Source organism: Anopheles moucheti, unplaced genomic scaffold (genome assembly GCF_943734755.1).
Source record: "Anopheles moucheti unplaced genomic scaffold, idAnoMoucSN_F20_07 scaffold_38_ctg1, whole genome shotgun sequence".
NCBI classification, from domain to species: Eukaryota; Metazoa; Arthropoda; class Insecta; order Diptera; family Culicidae; genus Anopheles; species Anopheles moucheti.
Genome location: NW_026453613.1, coordinates 108793 through 126723, shown reverse-complemented (window position 1 = coordinate 126723; position 17931 = coordinate 108793). Strand labels below are relative to the sequence as shown.

General features: G+C 45.9%; 1 protein-coding gene across 1 annotated transcript; it reads right to left on the bottom strand.

Moving 5' to 3' along the window:
• Window positions 1-4439: 4439 nt before the first annotated feature.
• On the bottom strand, window positions 4440-12209 carry LOC128309150 (uncharacterized). The gene is made up of 2 exons (XM_053045556.1): window positions 11575-12209; window positions 4440-8424 (listed from the first exon to the last, which is right to left on the bottom strand). Exons 1-2 carry the CDS (start codon window positions 12207-12209, stop codon window positions 4440-4442), a joined length of 4620 nt encoding a protein of 1539 aa, XP_052901516.1.
• Window positions 12210-17931: the final 5722 nt, after the last annotated feature.

Sequence of the window (17931 nt, the reverse complement as noted above, 5' to 3'; positions counted from 1 at the left end):
AATTAGCCACAGGGTGCGACAGGGAAAGTGTAAACATTCTCCTCGCCTTGATGTACCATCAACACACATACTAATCCCTGTACAAACTGTCAAACAACGCGTTGTGACAAAAATAAACATACGGGTCGCGTAGAAAACATTAGCGTTCGAAAATTACTTTTCCGTTGATAAGTGCTCTAGCTATCTAATTCTCTGGATTCTCGCTTGAGATTGGTAAAGGACATATCTTCGCGATCGGACGTTTCAAGAAACCTTTGGCTGTCCGCAATGTGACTACCCGAACTATCCCGTCCGCACCGGGATGTACTTCTGCGACTCGTGCAAGTGGCCAGCGTGCAGTGGGCAACAGTTCGTCCACCACGATAACCATTCGTCCGGGTTGAATGTTATCTGTATGCCTAGCGATGCATGGGTCCTTCTGCATTTCTTGTAGGTATTCCTTCTGCCAGTGCTTCCAAAACCTCTACACCAGCATTTGTAGTTTAGTTAAGTGTTCATGAGTGTTTATGTGTGCGTGCGTAAGGTCCGGATCAGATATTGCGACCATAGAAGAACCAATCAGAAAATGAGCCGGAGTTAGTGCGGCTAAATCATCTGGATCGTCGGTGAGTGGCAGCAGTGGACGAGAGTTCATGGCTGCCTCTATTTGATGTAAAACTGTGTAGTAGCCTTCGAATGATAGTCGAGTGTTACCCAGGTGTCGAAACAAATGACGTTTAGCAGTTTTCACCGCAGCTTCCCAAAGGCTGCCAAAATGGGGAGCTCTCGGTGGAATCATATGCCAAGTTATGCCTTGTTCCGTGCACGATGCTGCTATGGTACACTGCGCATCCTCATTCGCCAATCTCGCAAAAAGCTCCTGCAACTCGTTCTTAGCGCCTTCAAAGTTCTTCCCATTGCCGTAAACCTTCTTAGGGCAGCCAGAAATCCCTCGGTTGAGAGATCACCCACCAGTTCGAGGTGCACCGCCTTGGTAGCAAAGCACACGAAGACACATAGATATGCTTTCAATGATGCCGCACGGCGATGTGCAGGTTTTAGGCCCAAGGAAAACAGTTCGACCAAGCGCCATACAAAATTTGAGAGTGCTCGCTCTAACAGCTATTCTCCTCTTGCTCGTACTTGCGCATGTTCGAAAATGCACTGCCCCTTTGCCCATTCCGCAGGCCTCTCCACCGCTCTTCTCCTACACATTTTGAGCACGACTGCATTTGGTGTGTATGTATAGGTTGTTGTGGCTGAAAATTATCAGAGAGCTTTCTATGTATGGGAGAGTTTGTTGAGTTTGGCTTCCCCCCTCGTCCCTTCTTCCTCCGTCTCACCACCGCACCGATCAGCTGAGCGTTTGGCGACGCCGAAAGCGCTCGGCGTTCAACCAAATCTGATACGAGATTCGATGTACAATTTATGTATATTTCCACTTTATAATTATTCTGTTTATAACACGATCTTACTATGATGCGCTGAAATGATCAAATGCTAACGATAATACACACGGATATGTACCATAGCTTGTTTTATTTGCCACTTTTTTACTTTGACTGTTATCCGATTTTATCACCGGTAGAGTAAGTTCCACAAGGTGTACGTGGCCGTAGAAGATGATCGGCAAGTTGGCCCTAGCAGAGTTATTGAATTCTAGTGCTGTGTTTGTCGGTTTGAAATACAGTTCCTTAAATCGGAGGCGGTACTTGAATCGGTACAACCGCTGCCGGAAGGACTGGAAGATGTTAATCGATTATCATATAGTCATATCTGGACTCTTACGATAGCTTTTCAAACGACAGCGGCATCGAAGGGGGCACTGACCGGTCTTTTGGCTATATGTCGATTAGCGATGGCATCCGCTACTGGGCGATTCATCAACATGATTTTGCAAGTTGCCCGACCCTGAAAATCCTTGCTGCCAACCAAACATGGGAGGGAAACTACTGCGCTTGACCATGAGCACTACTGGCACAACGGATTGAAAAAGACTTTGTTCAGTTACTTTTCCGTTTCTTTACTGAGCCAGACCACCGAAACAGTGATCCACTAGGACACCGCAGCAATGATACGCCGCGAAGGTGTTCCTGTCGGTAATCGGCTGCACAGCCAGGATCTGGGCACCGTAGCACAAATCCCATGCTGATGGGATAACGCGATGGCAAACTGGACATCATGACAAGGTGAGCAAAGCCCCAGTGCGACCAGGTTTCATCGGGTCTGAGACAGATCGCCCAGTTCAGTGAAGTGTAGAAGGATTCGGAATTAGCCTTCTACAGTTCCTTGTGCCATGGTATTCCTGTCACCAACGCGCACTAAGCAAAGTGGTCACTTGCGGCTGAAATGTTGGACGAATTGGTGAATACGGTTAGCAACGATCACAAGTCGGGTTTCTCTGTAATAGCAACCTGCGTTTACCGCTCAAATATGTATCGAGCATCAGCGTATTCGTACAACTATGTAATATTTGCATGCCAGTAAAAGCACGGATTCACCCATTACTGACCAGAATGTGAGATAAGTAATGATATCAGATTATCGCCCAGATTGTGATATGTTACACAAGATAATCAAGTACAATACATTTGCTTTTTGTTCGTGTAGCCGTATGTGGTCACTTGATTGTATTACAAGACAACAGAACAGCTGATGGTGACATATCCTAATGCTGGTGATGGTGGAGTAGGAGCTGAGAGAGTAGAAGAAATCTTATTAGATTGGTGAACGGGTCAACGGGTGAATAGGTGTTTCGCGTTAGCACGCATCAAATTTCTTGCCTCGTTCGATGCTCGGCTCTCAAAAAAGGGATAAGGATACTCTTCCCTCTAGCAGAAAAAGGGTATTACACAAATGTGTCCGATCATACATCGGCATCACCAGAACTGTTCAGCGGCAACTCGGTCAGCGATATGTCCTGCCCATCCTGACCATAACACGGTTGTCGCTGGACATTGGCTTTTATGATGCGCAAGCCTCCGCTACGATAGAGAGTCCAGGTACTGTGGAGGAGAACCGCAGTTATGTAGTACATTGTGTCCTTAATCGACGCACTTTACTTTGCTTACTTACCGACATGGTTTGATTATGGCTATTTTGTATGCCTAAGCATACACGCCCTCACCACCACGTCACACACACACACGGTACTTTATCACCGACCGGTGTCTCGATCGACGCGCTGCGCGTACAACAAAATTTAGCTGTTTGCACACTTTCCCATCGTGGATCGAACAGCGGACACCGTAAACTCCCTGGTAAGCTAGTATTAAAACTCTCCGGTTCGAAACCGTCGTTCTTCTCTCTACTTTACTTACAGAAAAAGAAAATACACACCCGGCCTTGCGCAGTTTCACATCAGTACCACCCCCCTTGCGAAATACTCAAGCAATCCTATACACTTCGACAGCGACAGAAAATCCAACTAGAAACGGACGAGACGAACACACGCGGCTACACCGCCACAGACAGGACTACAACAGTACACGTACACCCGGGAGAATGAGAATAGGGAAGCGAAGCGAGAGAACGGCGGTCGCCTTTTTACCCACACCAACGCGATCGCGGCCATTATTTTTTTTCGAACTGCGCTTCGGTCGGATTCGACATGCATTTTTCGTCGGTGCATCCAATTTTGGGTCGAACTGTTCTGAGGTTCGACCCAAAGTTCGACCGCGGTTCGGTGGTCGAACTGGGGTCGAACTTTGGGTCGAACTTGGTGCATTTCGTACCCCTGGGAAAGTGTACAATTGCTAACATTCAACACAAAGTGCACAATTTCACGACACGCAGCAATGGTTAGCCCGGGCAAACAATAAACAGCCCAGTCATACAAAGGCGGAGCTTCTTAGTCGCAGTTCTTTTGTTCTCACTAGCTAATTGGCCCGGTTACAGGGCTACGCATCTTAAATTTCTGGTGAAATTAACATCTTTCCCTGATCCTTGACACGGTGTTGTCTTCTTGAAGTTTGTTGTGTCCAAAATGATTCCAATTATTCGATTTTAATCGCATTTTTTCACTTTATACAATCAATTCTATGCACTATTAAGCTTTCAAGCAATGAAAGTACGCAATGAATCCTTTTATGGCCGATATGAAGGTATTATCCTGTATAGATGGATAACTTGCTTCTTATACATATTTCCACATATTTACGGCTAAAAATATGGAAGAAAGAGACAAAAAAATTTGTAAATCACAAAAATTTTCAATTTACGTTTTTTTTGATTGAAATTCTTCGCACTGGACCATCCCTCCAGGATGGTATTTGAAATACCACCATTAAAACTGTCTCTCACTCGCTTTCTTCATTTTTATCATAGTGCGTTGGTTGCAGTGCCATTCTGTTTTACCACGGTTCTGGGACGTCTTTGTTTTCCTGTTAGGGTAATGTAAGTTGATAAATATTCTTTCATTAACTGACCCGATAGAATGAACTTACCCTATAATCCAACATTTAATCCCTGATAACCTCTTGGTACACGACATTCTTCACCGCAACACCGTTTTGATTTTCTCGCTCAGGGTTCACGATGAGCACCTTTACATTTGATCGCGAGGTTACTCGGGACAGTGCTACGTACAGCTGTCCGTGCGCGAACACCTCGTTGGGCAAGTACAGGCCAAGATGGTGCAGGGACTGGCCTTGCGCCTTGTTAATTGTCATCGCAAAACAAACCTGGACTGGAAACTGCTTGCGACGGATTTGAAATGGAAGGCTCGCATCGTTGCTGTCACAGAAGATCCGGGGCAATAGCACGTCGTCTCCTTGATGTTTGCCAGTCAAAATTCGTGCATGTAAGCAGTTCGATTTAAGTGCGATGATTTGCAGGCGCGTCCCATTGCACAGTCCGCGTTCGGTATTTAGATTTCGCAAAAGTAATACCGGTGTATATTGCTTTAGAAGAAGCCGATGAACCGGAATTCCGCTCATGTTGAGCGAGTGGAGGAATTCAGTGGGCAGCTGTAGCGCATCATGCTCTTCTTGGTTAACCAACGTGTCAACTGATAGGTATTCTTTTTCGGAACCAGGAAGTTGTTGAAGAACGGTATTATTAATGGCTGTTACATCCAAGTTTTTCGGTGACAGGATTGCACGATCAGTAAAATATTGCGGTTGGTGATAGTTTTGTCTAATATCCGGGTAAACTCGGCTGATTAACGATCGAACGTCGGCCTCCAGGTTGGTTGTACGGGGCAGTACCATGTCGCGAGGGAGCTTGGCAATTGAAGGATCCGATCCTAGGAACGTTGGATGGCGGCCCTCTCCAATGCGGAGCAAAAAGTCGGCAAACTCCTTTATGTCATTTGCATGTTGCGCATCCGGTGCCGTTTGAACCCGCATATTAGTTTTCAAGCGCAAAACTTGGAACTGTTGCCATAGTTCACTCTTTTTGATACACTGCTGCACCACTTGTGCATGAGTACCTTTCGGGACGATTGGTAAAATCTGGCGAAAGTCACCGCAGAGCAACATCACCTTACCACCAAATGACCGACGTACACCCACGATGTCCTGCAGAGTACGGTCGACGGCTTCGAGGGCGTAGCGACTGCTCATTGAAGCTTCGTCCCAGACGATCAACGACGCCTGCCGCATCAGGTTCGCTAGTGACGACTGGACAGGTATGGTGCATTGCGTGTTCTCATCTAACGTAAGGGGCAGTTTGAAAGTAGAGTACACCGTTTTCCCGCCACTAAGAAGCAATGCGGCGATTCCACTCGATGCTGCAGCGAGAGCTATCTTCGACTGGCGACGCGTGTAAGCCAAAATCTTTTCAAGAAGGAAAGATTTGCCGGTGCCACCAGGTCCGTCCAGAAAGAACAGGATTTGTTCCTCTTGAAGAAGACAATCCGTTCCCACTCCATTACGGTCCACCGCTGTAATCACAATATCATACACCATACGCTGCTCAGTATTGAGCACATGTATCGAAGCAAGTGTTTCATCCAGTTCGCTGATACTGTATGAACGCTCAGCATCGATCAGAAAATTATCACTCGACGTATGGTCAACTCGGAGGAGATCGGCTGGTAAATCGGAAAACTCACCGAGCTGTGGCATGTCCGGAAAACTGGCCAGTGTTTTCATAGGAGTCGTTCCGCGAAGATAATCGTCGATGATACGCAAGCTTCGAAACTGTTCTACCGCACGCAACAACCGATTTTGGTCCGATTCCTCGGAAGTGTATCGATCCCTATGTTGCCAATGAAAATCTTCGCATAGGTGGTTCGCATACACCTCCCAAAGTCGACGTGGATTTTGCGGCATACCTTCTGAAAGGATGAGGGCAAATAGTTGGCGCAGTTGATGGGGCATTCGGAACGAAACGGCTTCCTGGAGCGCTCGTTCCCACTCAAGATCGTCCTGCAGTAGTCCGGTCATGATGGCTGCTTGCTGGTAGGATGCACAAATCGTACCGTCAACTGTCCTCAGATCCTCGAATGATGTAGGACCCTTTCGGTAGCATAACATCAGACGCAAGCAGTAACGTTCCATCTGCGACATGGGACAGTAAACCATACGGCCAACTACAATGTCGGTCTGACGAATGCGCGGGATCCATTGGTTTCCTGTGCCATCGTACCACGGTAATCGCCGCGAGGGTTTAGCGTATCGATAATGGGCCGGGATCTCCTGGTACGTTAGTGAACGGACGCTCGGTTCGTTTGCTGCCAGCTGGAAGAAGCGCGTCAGCATGGTGTGGTGGCCTCGTTGAAGCACGGAATCCATATTATCGTTCGCTCGATATACGACACTTTGCTGATGTTCTAAATGTATTGGCAACTGAACAACAGTTACCGTTTTGGCCTGCATCTCAAAGCCGAAGATGGTCGACATGGCCTGAGACGCAGAAATGTATCGAGCGTCCAAATATTGCTGTATCTCGTCCAAAGACTCAGCAGCAGAAACGGCAACACGATCGTGGCCCTTGTAGACATATTTGTATAAATATTTCACACTGGCCACGCTCGAGCACACTTCAACGTTGATATGGCAGTCGTACTTATTACATAGCCATGGGTTGTACGGCACCACATAACAGTTGTTCAATGGTACACCTTTAACAATGACAGTGCGGCCATCGTTGCGGCGTCGATAAACTGGATAACCGTCCTCTGCCTGGCGTGTTTCGTTGGTGAATTGCTTGGGAAATTTTTTCGAGCACACGCCGTCTTTCATGCAGGGTGCTTGTGGATTCGACCGACCACATGGTCCGTGCATCATGCACTTGCGCACCGTGTCATAAAGCTCCTCGTTTGCCGAGTCAGGAATTTCAGCTGACACCAGTCGGTCGTAGTCGGCTGCCGACCGTGGTTTGTCAGCATCACTCAGAATCACCAGACAGTGGGCATGCGGGAGACCACGTTTTTGATACTCGATCACGTGTATGCGTGCTATCTCAAGCCCAAGCACACCCGCTGAAAGGTCTTTTAGGATGGCTTTAAGTTTTAGACGAAAAACGCGAGCTGTGAGATCCGGTCGATCAGCGGCTTGTTGTTGTGGAAACAACGCTTCGGTTACTTCTGGCCACTTTGGGTTGCAAGTAACTGTAATGAAGAGATCGGGTTTTCCTAACGCACGTACAATGCCCATTGCGTCCTGGTATTGGGCCCGCATGAACCGGTCGCTGCCGGGAAACGTTGGTGCAAGAATAATACGCGACCCAGCGCGATCCAACGTTCGTCCGTGACTGGTAGTTTCATCGAGAGTTTGGTTATCTGCTAAACCTGCGTAGTCCAGAATACCAGAGTAAGCATCGGCTCGTAGCTGCGCCTGGTGTTCCCGTTGATATTTCAGTCGTTGCTCTTCAATTTTACAACATTGATCTACACTATACTGTTGCAGCAGTCGTTCGGCACGGTGTATCAATGACATATCCCCGTCCCGTGTACATAACCGATAGGCGGCATGTTCGCGGGGAGTTATTTGTCGTGATGAGCGTAAACCTTCGTCTTGTACCAAAGCAGCATTACCGTCGGGTTGGTCATCGCCAGTGCGGCCATTTGCTTGAGCATAAACACGACGCAGTTCCTTTGGCATGCCATACGACCAGCCTACTTCAGCGTATGGATGTAGGATCGGATATTGAAACGCATCAAACATCTGGTGAGATTCGTATACCCGGATGAGGCTCCCGGTAGTGCGGTTCTGCAGGACGATATCACGCGGTTGACCATTCTCGGAGCTGAGGAATATACCACCAATTTCTTCAGCGATGGGTCGGTTATAGCGACGCTGATCAAGACCGGGCAATCGCGCATGAATGTGCAACCGTACGTCCTCCAGGCGTGCCATCCGCTCGTACGCGTGACGGAATATAGTGGTCAAAGGATTGCAGATTTCAAACATTCGCTGGAGTTTTGTTACAATTTCGCGATCTAACCTGCTGCTCAGTGCCAAGCGCGTTTCGACCATTTCGTTCCATTGCTCCTCAATGCTAGAGTCGTGATAATATAATTGGGCATACTTTGGAACACGCCCGGGAGTTCGATCTAGTGAACCGATGCGATGGCAGAGCGCTCCCTGTATTCGGTAAGTATATATTCCTCTACCATCAGTTACCGTGTGGTCCTGACGCACACGATCATTCGGTCGGATTGATGCCCCCATCGAAGTAAATGCGAATGCGTTATTGTACGACCGAATATTTGTTAAAAAATGAGTGTGGTGACTACCACAATTAAATTTGCGGAATAAATTCTCTGAATCTGGCCAATCCTTTGGCCTTATGCGATCAAAGATCGTTTTATTCCAGTCCCGTTCTCTCTGGATTCCAAATGAAAAAAGACTTTTCTTTTCTTCCTGCTACTGACAGCTCCTGTTACACGCCACGTGCGCCTCCGCATTTCGTTTAGCGTGTACACTCAAATACTTTGTCCTTGTTTACGCTACCTGATCCACTTCGCTAGCTTTGTTCGCAACACCCCTACCCGTAACCTTGATCACCGCTTCAGTCGATCAAGCGTTACTTCCTATATCTAGAACCGCTAGCTTTGTCGTCGCCCTTTTAAATAATCCACTTTTTGTTCTAACCCAAGCCTGTCTGCATCTTCCATCGTTAGAAATGATTACATCTTCTATAACGCCTCTAACCCACAATTTTCTATGTTTCCCATCTACCACATACACGAGATCACCCACTTTTAGCGGTTTCGATTCTTCGGTCCACTTAGTTCTGCCGTTTAACTTCGCCACGTATTCATTTACCCATCGTTGCCACATCTCCTCTGCCAGTAGCTGAGAGCGTTTGTAGTTATTTCAAAGGGCCTCCGCAGAGTGAGGAATCGGTGGGAGAAGCTGAGGTTCATTTGGGGACACGCCTCTTAAGAAGTGGTTGGGTGTCAACGCATCTGTTATATCCTCAGCGACGTAGGTGAGCGGTCGAGAGTTTACCAGATCTTCTGCTTCTAAAATGGAAGTTAAGAGGACTTCGTCGGTTAGTTTTGCACCACTTACCAGAACCCCTAGGACTTCCTTCACTGTTCTAATCAGCCGCTCCCAAGCGCCACCCATATGAGGAGTTCCAGGTGGTATGAATCGCCAATTTGTGCGAACATTCGTGACTTCTTCCGCGCATTCTTCCTCTATTTCGCGGATCTGCTGCTCGATTTCCTTGCTGGCCGCTTTCAGGTTTGTGCCGTTATCCGAGATAAATTCCCGAGGAGGTCCTCGTCGGCACACGAATCTCCGGATTGCCATCAAGCATGCCGACGCACTTAAATCATGAGCGATTTCCAGGTGGACTGCACGAACCACCAAGCAAGTGAACAAAACAATCCATCTTTTTTGCTTAGTACGCCCTACCACGACTTCCACGGGTCCAAAATAGTCCACGCCTACGCAGCTAAACGGTCGTTGATGATGGCTTAGTCTTTCTACTGGCAATGGTGCCATTCGCGGCACAGTCGGGCGATTTTTGTTCACTTTACACCACGTGCAAACACTGATCACTTTCCTAACTTCAGCGTTCACATGTTCGATGAAGAATCGTTGCCTTAATTCGTTCTTCACTGTTTCACGAAATGCGTGTCCGGTTTTCTCGTGATAATGCTGTATGACTTTTCTTGTTATCACATGCTTTCTGGGCAAGATAATAGGAAACCTTAAATCAAAGGGCAAGGTTTCTGCTAGTTTCGTTCTACCTTCCATTCGCACTATTCCACTTTCGTCTAGTAGTGGTGTCAATCGGTATAATTCACTACTTTTCTCTAACGAATGCCTCTCGTCTGATGGTTGATCCTGATTTTTAATAAGCACTTTTAGTTCATCTGCGTACGCTTCTGCCTGGGCAATTTTGAATAGAAAACATTCCGCCTTTTGATATTCCTCCTGTTTCAACGGAACTCTTACGGATTTCATTTCTTTTTCTATGTCCTTTGATTGGGCCCTTTTTCTTGCACTTTCGCGTATACCGCACAATATTTTTTCCATCGATTTGGTTGGTTTAAAACATTCGATCTCTAAACCTGCTCTTTTTCTTTTCAAATTTGAAATGAATCGAATCACACGTGCCACTACGCGTACCAACACTGACCATTTCGATACTCTTGATATCACCTCGAATGATTCCTGTAGCTGCACGTCATGAAACAAATGAGTTGCGCGTAGCTCCTCTTTAATGTCTATGGCTACGTTCGGTTGTTGGGGCCACTCTGATTCTGGTTGATAAAGAAACCTTGGACCTTTTATCCATTCACTTTCTTTTTCGAAACAACACTCTAAGCTCCTCTTAGTTAGCACGTCTGCGATATTCTCTCGCGTAGGTACCCACCGCCAGTCTGTAATTCTAGATAATTCTAGTATCTCTCCTATACGAAATGCCACAAATGGCTTATATTTGCGCTGGTTTGACCGTATCCACGATAGCACTGTTTGAGAATCACTCCAAAAATATTGCTTTACTATCGAGTACCGGTGATTGTTTTTCACTGTATTTGCTAACCTAGCACCTAGCAAAGCTGCTTGTAATTCCATACGAGGAATCGTTAACTGTTTCAAAGGTGCAACCTTTGTTCGACTCATCACTAACGCGCAACGCACTTCTTCCTCGACTTCGATTCGAAAATACGCGACGCATCCGTATGCGTTTTCACTTGCGTCTGTGAACACGTGCAACTGTATTCCCGTTAAACAATGCAGCTCGGCGCCACCAAAATACGATCGTGGGATTCTCACATCGTCAATGCTCTTCATTTGTTTTTTCCATACTCGCCACCTTTTGTGTTCCTCATCACTAATGTCCTCGTCCCATGCGCATCCCGCTCTCCACAAGTCTTGCACCAACATTTTTCCTAAAACGGTAAGTGGTGATAAAAATCCAGTGGGATCGAATACAGACATAACACAAGCTAATACGATACGTTTCGTGGGGTGTTCGTGTTGGTCCATGATTTGAGGGTACACAAATCGAAAGCAGTCCTTTTGCACTTCCCATACTATGCCTAACACGCGATCAGCTGCGTTTTCTCCGGATTTGTCACTTAGCTGGATCATTGTTTTGCACGCTTCTTCACCCATTTCCTTACCGAATGTTTCCGCGTTGCTCACCCAGTTTCTAATTAGAAATCCTCCTTTAGAGTGAACGTACTTCACTTCCTTAGCTAATTTCACCGCTTCGTCAACAGTATCAGCACTATCGAAGTAATCGTCAACGTAATGACGAAATTGTATAGCCGCACAAGCCTCTGGATATTCTTCGCGATGTTCCTCTGCGTTCAGGTTTTTTATGTACTGCGCACTGCTGGGAGAACACGTCGCTCCGAATGTTGCTACATCCATCACAAAAATATCCGTTTCATCGCGGTTAGTTGGGAACAAGAACCGTTGAGCCTGCTTGTCCTTCTCATTTATCCTTATTTGGTGATACATCTCTTTAATGTCACCTCCGAATCCAACACGTCGTTCACGAAACGGGAATATCACGGATGGTAATGAGCACAGCATGTCAGGTCCTTTCAATAGCTCTGAGTTTAAACTTACACCTCCAACTGTCGCCGCTGCATCCCACACAAGTCTTATTTTTCCTGGCTTACGAGGATTCTGAACTATATTCAGTGGGAGATACCACACGCTGCATGCTGGAGTTTCTTCTAGTTCCTTTTTAGTAATCTTATGTGCATACCCCTTCAATACGTACTCTTGTACTAGCTTATGCACCGCTTCTTGCAATTCGGGATTTTTCTTTAACTTCCGCTCTAGTCCAGCCAGCCGCCGTTTCGCCATCGTGAGACTTTCAGGAAAACTTCGTTTATCTCTTTTCCATAGAAGACCTGTTGTAAATCTTTCTCCGACTCGGTTTGTTGTAGATTTCAATATATTACGCGCCCTTATGTCGTCGTCTGACTCTGCGATAAACGTCGATGAAATTCCAGCTTCTTCGATACTGTAACAATCTCGTATAGCATCGTGCAACTTTTCATTCGAGATCTGGTCGGTCGTATGGAAATGTATGTGTTCGACTCGAGACTGCGTTTCTGGTTTTGGTCCGTAGATAGTCCAGCCTAGTTTCGTCTTAACTCCTATAGGTTCGTTGGGTTGGCCTATACGGGATTCTATTGGGGCAAACAAATGTAAAGGATCTAAGCCGATTAGCATTCTTGGTACCTTTGAGCATCTGTCTTTTATAGGTATATCTCTGAGATGTTCATATTGCATTTTGATCTTGGTAAAGGATACTTCCTGCTTCGGTATAACAAGCTTTGACACTGTTCGTATGCCTTGTAGTTCAAACTGCTCTGACGATCCCGTAGCCGATAACAGAATATTCACTCTCCTCGAATTCTCTTCGCGACGCGTCATTTCAGCAGTCCATGAAATAGTAAACGGTTCACGATCTCCTTTTACCTGCAGCTTATCGGCGATACTGTCTTCTAGCATTGTAACAGATGAACCTTCATCTAGGAACGCCGTTGTATCATAGAACAAATCGCCTGAACGCAATGTCACAGCTACCACTCTGAAAATCGTCTCCTTCTTATCGTCGCTATGAGCATTACAACCTTCGTTAACTGCCTTTGATGTTTGTTTATGCAGTAAAGGATGATGTTGTTCGGTACAATTATCGATGATGCATTTTTTGCTGTAACGGCATGTTCCTCCGTGGCTATTTAGGCATGATTTACATAAGTTCAGCTTCGTTACAAATTCCAAACGGTTCGATGTTGTATCTTCTTTGAATTGCTCACAATCACGTATTCTGTGCTGCTCACTCTTACACCTCCAGCACACTTTCACTTTCGGCGAACTTCCTGCAACTTCCGAGTGTACGAATACATTTGCCGGAGTTTGTCGCTTATACGATCTATACTTTTCGGGATTGCTTACTTCAACAGTGGCCACTTCAGACGCATCCGTCATAATTTCATCTATGAAATCGGCAAACACACACAACGCCTTTCCACAATTGTAACGCTTGAACTGTACCCACTGCATCTTATAGCTTGCTGGGAGTTTTTCCACCAGTTCTTCCACTAAGAGTGGATTACTTAAATGCTCTTCTAACTCAGCTCCCTTTAAATGGTCGCACAGTTGTTTCACTACGATACCGAATGAAATGAACGTCGCTAGTCTGTCGGCATTGGGAGCTGGCGTGTTGCGCACTTTATAAAGCAACATTTTTAACAGCCTTTCTGGCCTACCGAACAAACGACGCAAGTCTTCGATCACCCCGGGTATTGATTCGGGTTCAAGCAGACGGCTTCTCACTGCTTCTAATGCGTCTCCTTTCAAACACTCTCTTAGCCGTTGCAAATTTTCTAGGTGTGTGTAACCACATGCTTCCGTCGTATCTTTGTAGCTGTTGTAGAACAGAGGCCACGTTTCTATCTTGCCGTCAAAACTAGGCAGATTTTTGGGCATGAACTTTCTAGCCCGCTCTTGACTACGCGTTAACGACGTTAATCTGCTACGAATACGCGCATTCACTTCTTCTTCTTCTTCGGATGAATCGCTATTCTCGCTTGTCACACACCTTTTCGTTTTGCTTCTCTCTTTCAAGCGCTCGTATTTAAGCCGCATCTCGGCCATCTCTCTTTCGTGCGCTAGTTCTATCTGACGCATCTGTTGCTCATGCTGCAACTTAAGCGCGTGCAGATTTTTATCATGATGTCGTGTTGGCTTATCCTCTGCTGTGGATTCGTTCGTTTTACGAGCGGTTGCGCTTTTCTTTGGCCCTGACGCTTGCGCAACCTGAGGTTTTGTCTCCGGCGCTCGGGATGTCCCCGCCCGTTCCTCTGCTCGCTCAATCATAGATGACACGCTGCTCTTTGTATCATGCGGCGTCTCGCTCTCTCGAACCACGTTCTTATCGCTTTCCATGATAAGCTACACTATTACTAGTTGCTTTCTCCGTAATTCAAAGTCCTGTACGCTGGATCGTTGCTCGCTCGGTGAATATTACAATCGATGAACACTGCAATCCTACGCTGCGTTTCTCGATCGTAGTCCTTATCCCTTTCACTCTGCGTATTTGGTAGCCTCGTTCTCAGCGTATGATGAATTGCGGTTTTGGAGAGAAAGAAAAAAGATCTTTGATTTAAACTGTGGTGACTACCACAATTAAATTTGCGGAATAAATTCTCTGAATCTGGCCAATCCTTTGGCCTTATGCGATCAAAGATCGTTTTATTCCAGTCCCGTTCTCTCTGGATTCCAAATGAAAAAAGACTTTTCTTTTCTTCCTGCTACTGACAGCTCCTGTTACACGCCACGTGCGCCTCCGCATTTCGTTTAGCGTGTACACTCAAATACTTTGTCCTTGTTTACGCTACCTGATCCACTTCGCTAGCTTTGTTCGCAACAATGAGGATTGGCGAATAGTTCGATCAGTTCGCGTGGCGGTTCGGCGAATGATGGCAACACAACTTGGCCGCTGTTGCAACATAAAGTGCCCGTTTCTCCTGGCCATTTATGTGCTGCACAATATTGGCATGGTTCGCGAATGCTCAGCCGATGCCGAGTAGGGCGATTGTAAACATCGTGGTAGCCAAGTCCAGCTTTTAACAACCTTGTCCCATATCGACGACGGAGCTGTTGGCGACGTATTGCTTCCCACCGTTGACGTAATGGGAGTTGGGCAAAATCGATACTGGTGTAGATGGGCATTGACGCAGCATTGGTATCAGATGTAGTAGTTGTTGGTTGAGGTACAGATGATAACAAAGAAAGTTCCATTGTATTAGAAGTACGGCGACGTTGTCTATATTCGGCTTGTCGCTTTCGTTTCTGACGGCGATTTCGCTCAATAGGCGTTTCATTGGGCGGGGTTGCATATCGTGCCATCCAGTTTGAGGTGGATGGTATTTCTATCGATGCCTCAGAAACAGGAACTTGACCGATGGCACCCGTTGATGATTGCGTAGTTGAGGGTAAAGGCATCGTTGTATTATTTATCTCAATAGCTGTTGAGGATTCTTCCGGTACGAAGACGACGTTCGAACGCTTCGCTTCGAAGACGTTGGCGGTATTCCGCTTGTCGTTTGCGTTTTAACCGAGCAATTCGCGCAATAGGTGTTTCTTCTGGTGGAGTTGCATAAGGCGCCAACCTTGATGGTCTGGATAACTCTCGCCAGATTCCAGACCCAATACTCTCTTCTTGGGTTATTAACAGTTGTTTATTACTGTTAGATACTTCTTTAAATCATTGTGAAGCTTACCCGCTCGCCAGTAGTATCGTTTAATTTTTCACAAATAAAAAAATCACCGTTATAATAGAGCACAAATATTGAAAAAGCTGCGAAACTCAACTTGATTGGTTGCTTCTGGTGTAGTTTTTAATGCGTTCTGCGCCATGTAAAAATCGCATTTATTACCGTGGGCCGCAGTCGAAGCATACTTGAATTTTTGTATAGCGATATCACTCATTTTTGAATGGTTACCGTCGGGGACCATCCACATTTAGGTGATGTGTCGTTAAAAGTGTTAGTGACTTCATTTATTTTTTTTTTTCATCATCAATATCATCAATAAAAGCAAATTAGGATGCGTAGCAATTTGTTGTAACACATAACTTTTTTATTACATTTTCTAGATTCTGGCTAAACTGGCTGGTTTGTTCTGCAAAGATTTATTTTGTTTTAGTTCTGCACTAAACCAAGCATTAAAATAATTTATTTTTTGGTTTAATCAAAGCTAACGATCAAAGCAACAATGTGCAAAGATAAATGCTTCACACCAAAAAAATGATCCAAGGATGTGGGAAATGGTAACATGGCAACGTTATGCGTCGCCACCAACTAAAATTTGTATAGCGATAGTCGTATATAGGTCTATGCGACGTCGAATTGACAACCGACTGGAAGACTTTAAGGACCTTCACGCACACACTCTCACCGCGATGGTATATAAAGCGGCGCGTAACCACGCCCGCTTCAGTCGCCCGGCGGCTTTTGCAGCGTGTGGACCTACGCCGGATCGTAGCAAAAATATGATTCTATGCAAAAAAAGGGGGGTGGGGGAACTAGCACCACTGAGAGCCGTTATCAGAGAATGATACTCTTTTTCCCCATATATTTGCGTGGCGATAGTGCTGTAATGAAAGAGAATATTATTATTATTATTATTATTTATTCTTAAATTGTCTGCCTCTGAGGTTGCACAATGTATTCTTAAAACTAGGGAAGGGGGAAACAGGAAAAGGGACGAAATACCAGGGGAGGGGGTAGGTTAGGATAATTAGGAGAATTGGTCATTGGTATCTCGTAACCGAGTGCGGAAAAGGGAAATGGGAAGGTTGAAATCGAACAGTTGGTGCACGAAATTGAATTTGGAGCATGCTCTAAGCCAGGGATCGTTCTGACCGAAAACCGAATGGCGGGAAGGGATAAAGATAGGAGGTCTGTCACGGAGTCGACGAGAAGGAACATAAAGAGGTAGTGAAGAAAGAAGAAAGGGGACATCGAATTCCGAGGAAAGTAAACAGGCGATGAAGTAGGACTGCGCATGCGAATGGCGGGATTCAATATCAGTTAAACCCAACATTCGGCAGCGGAGAGAATAAGAGGGCATAGGGACGGAATATCCCCGAAGAAATCTACGGACCGCGAGTCGCGTAAACTTCCGCTGTACCCTCTCTAATCTCTGCATACCGGTCACTCCGGCTGGTGTCCAAATTACACTAGCATAGTCCAAAGTGGAACGAACCCAACAACAGTACAGTGCCTTTAAACATAAAGGATCTCGTATTTCCGAGGCCAGACGAGTGATGAGGCCTAACGCACGGTTCGCTTTATTGACAACATGGTCAATATGAGCGTTGAACGAAAGACAATCATCGAGCCAAACCCCAAGATCTTTCACGGTAGATTCTCTGCTTATCTGGGTACCACATAAGGAGTAATCCCATGTCAGCCGACCCACAGAGGACCTACCGAACGACACTACACAACATTTCGGGGGACAGAGTACCAACCCATTTTTTAGACACCAAACAGAAAAATCATCCAGAGAACGTTGGAGAGATTGACAGTCAGCGGACGAGGAAACAGGAACAAATATTTTTATGTCGTCAGCGAAAAGAAGGTGTCCATCAGTCGGTAAAACATTGATGCAGTCATTAATAAAAAGAACAAAAAGGATGGGACTAAGAGCACTTCCCTGCGGAACACCAGACAAGCCCACAAATGAAGAGGAAAGGCAGTTCTCTAATCTGACTGAATATGACCGATTCGAGAGAAAAGACCAAATCCAGGACAGAAAAGGACTACCGAACCCGAGTTTCTCTAATTTTAACAAAAATAAAACATGAGGCAAGCTATCGAAAGCAGCTTTAAAATCAGTATAAATCGTATCCACTTGACGTTTACCAACGATTTTGGACATGACAAAAGACACAAAACACATGAGATTTGTCGAAGTGGAACGTTTGGGCATAAAACCATGCTGATTCGGGGAAATGTACTTGGATACTACAGGAAGGACAAAGGATTGAACAACGGATTCACACACT

Coding starts and splice junctions, on each gene's coding strand:
- LOC128309150 (XM_053045556.1), bottom strand. CDS start 12,209: ATGGCGAAACGGCGGCTGGCTGGACTAGAGCGGAAGTTAAAGAAAAAT. Junction 8,425..11,574: donor AAATTAGCTAAGGAAGTGAA/GTACGTTCACTC, acceptor TCACGACTCTAG/CATTGAGGAGCAATGGAACG.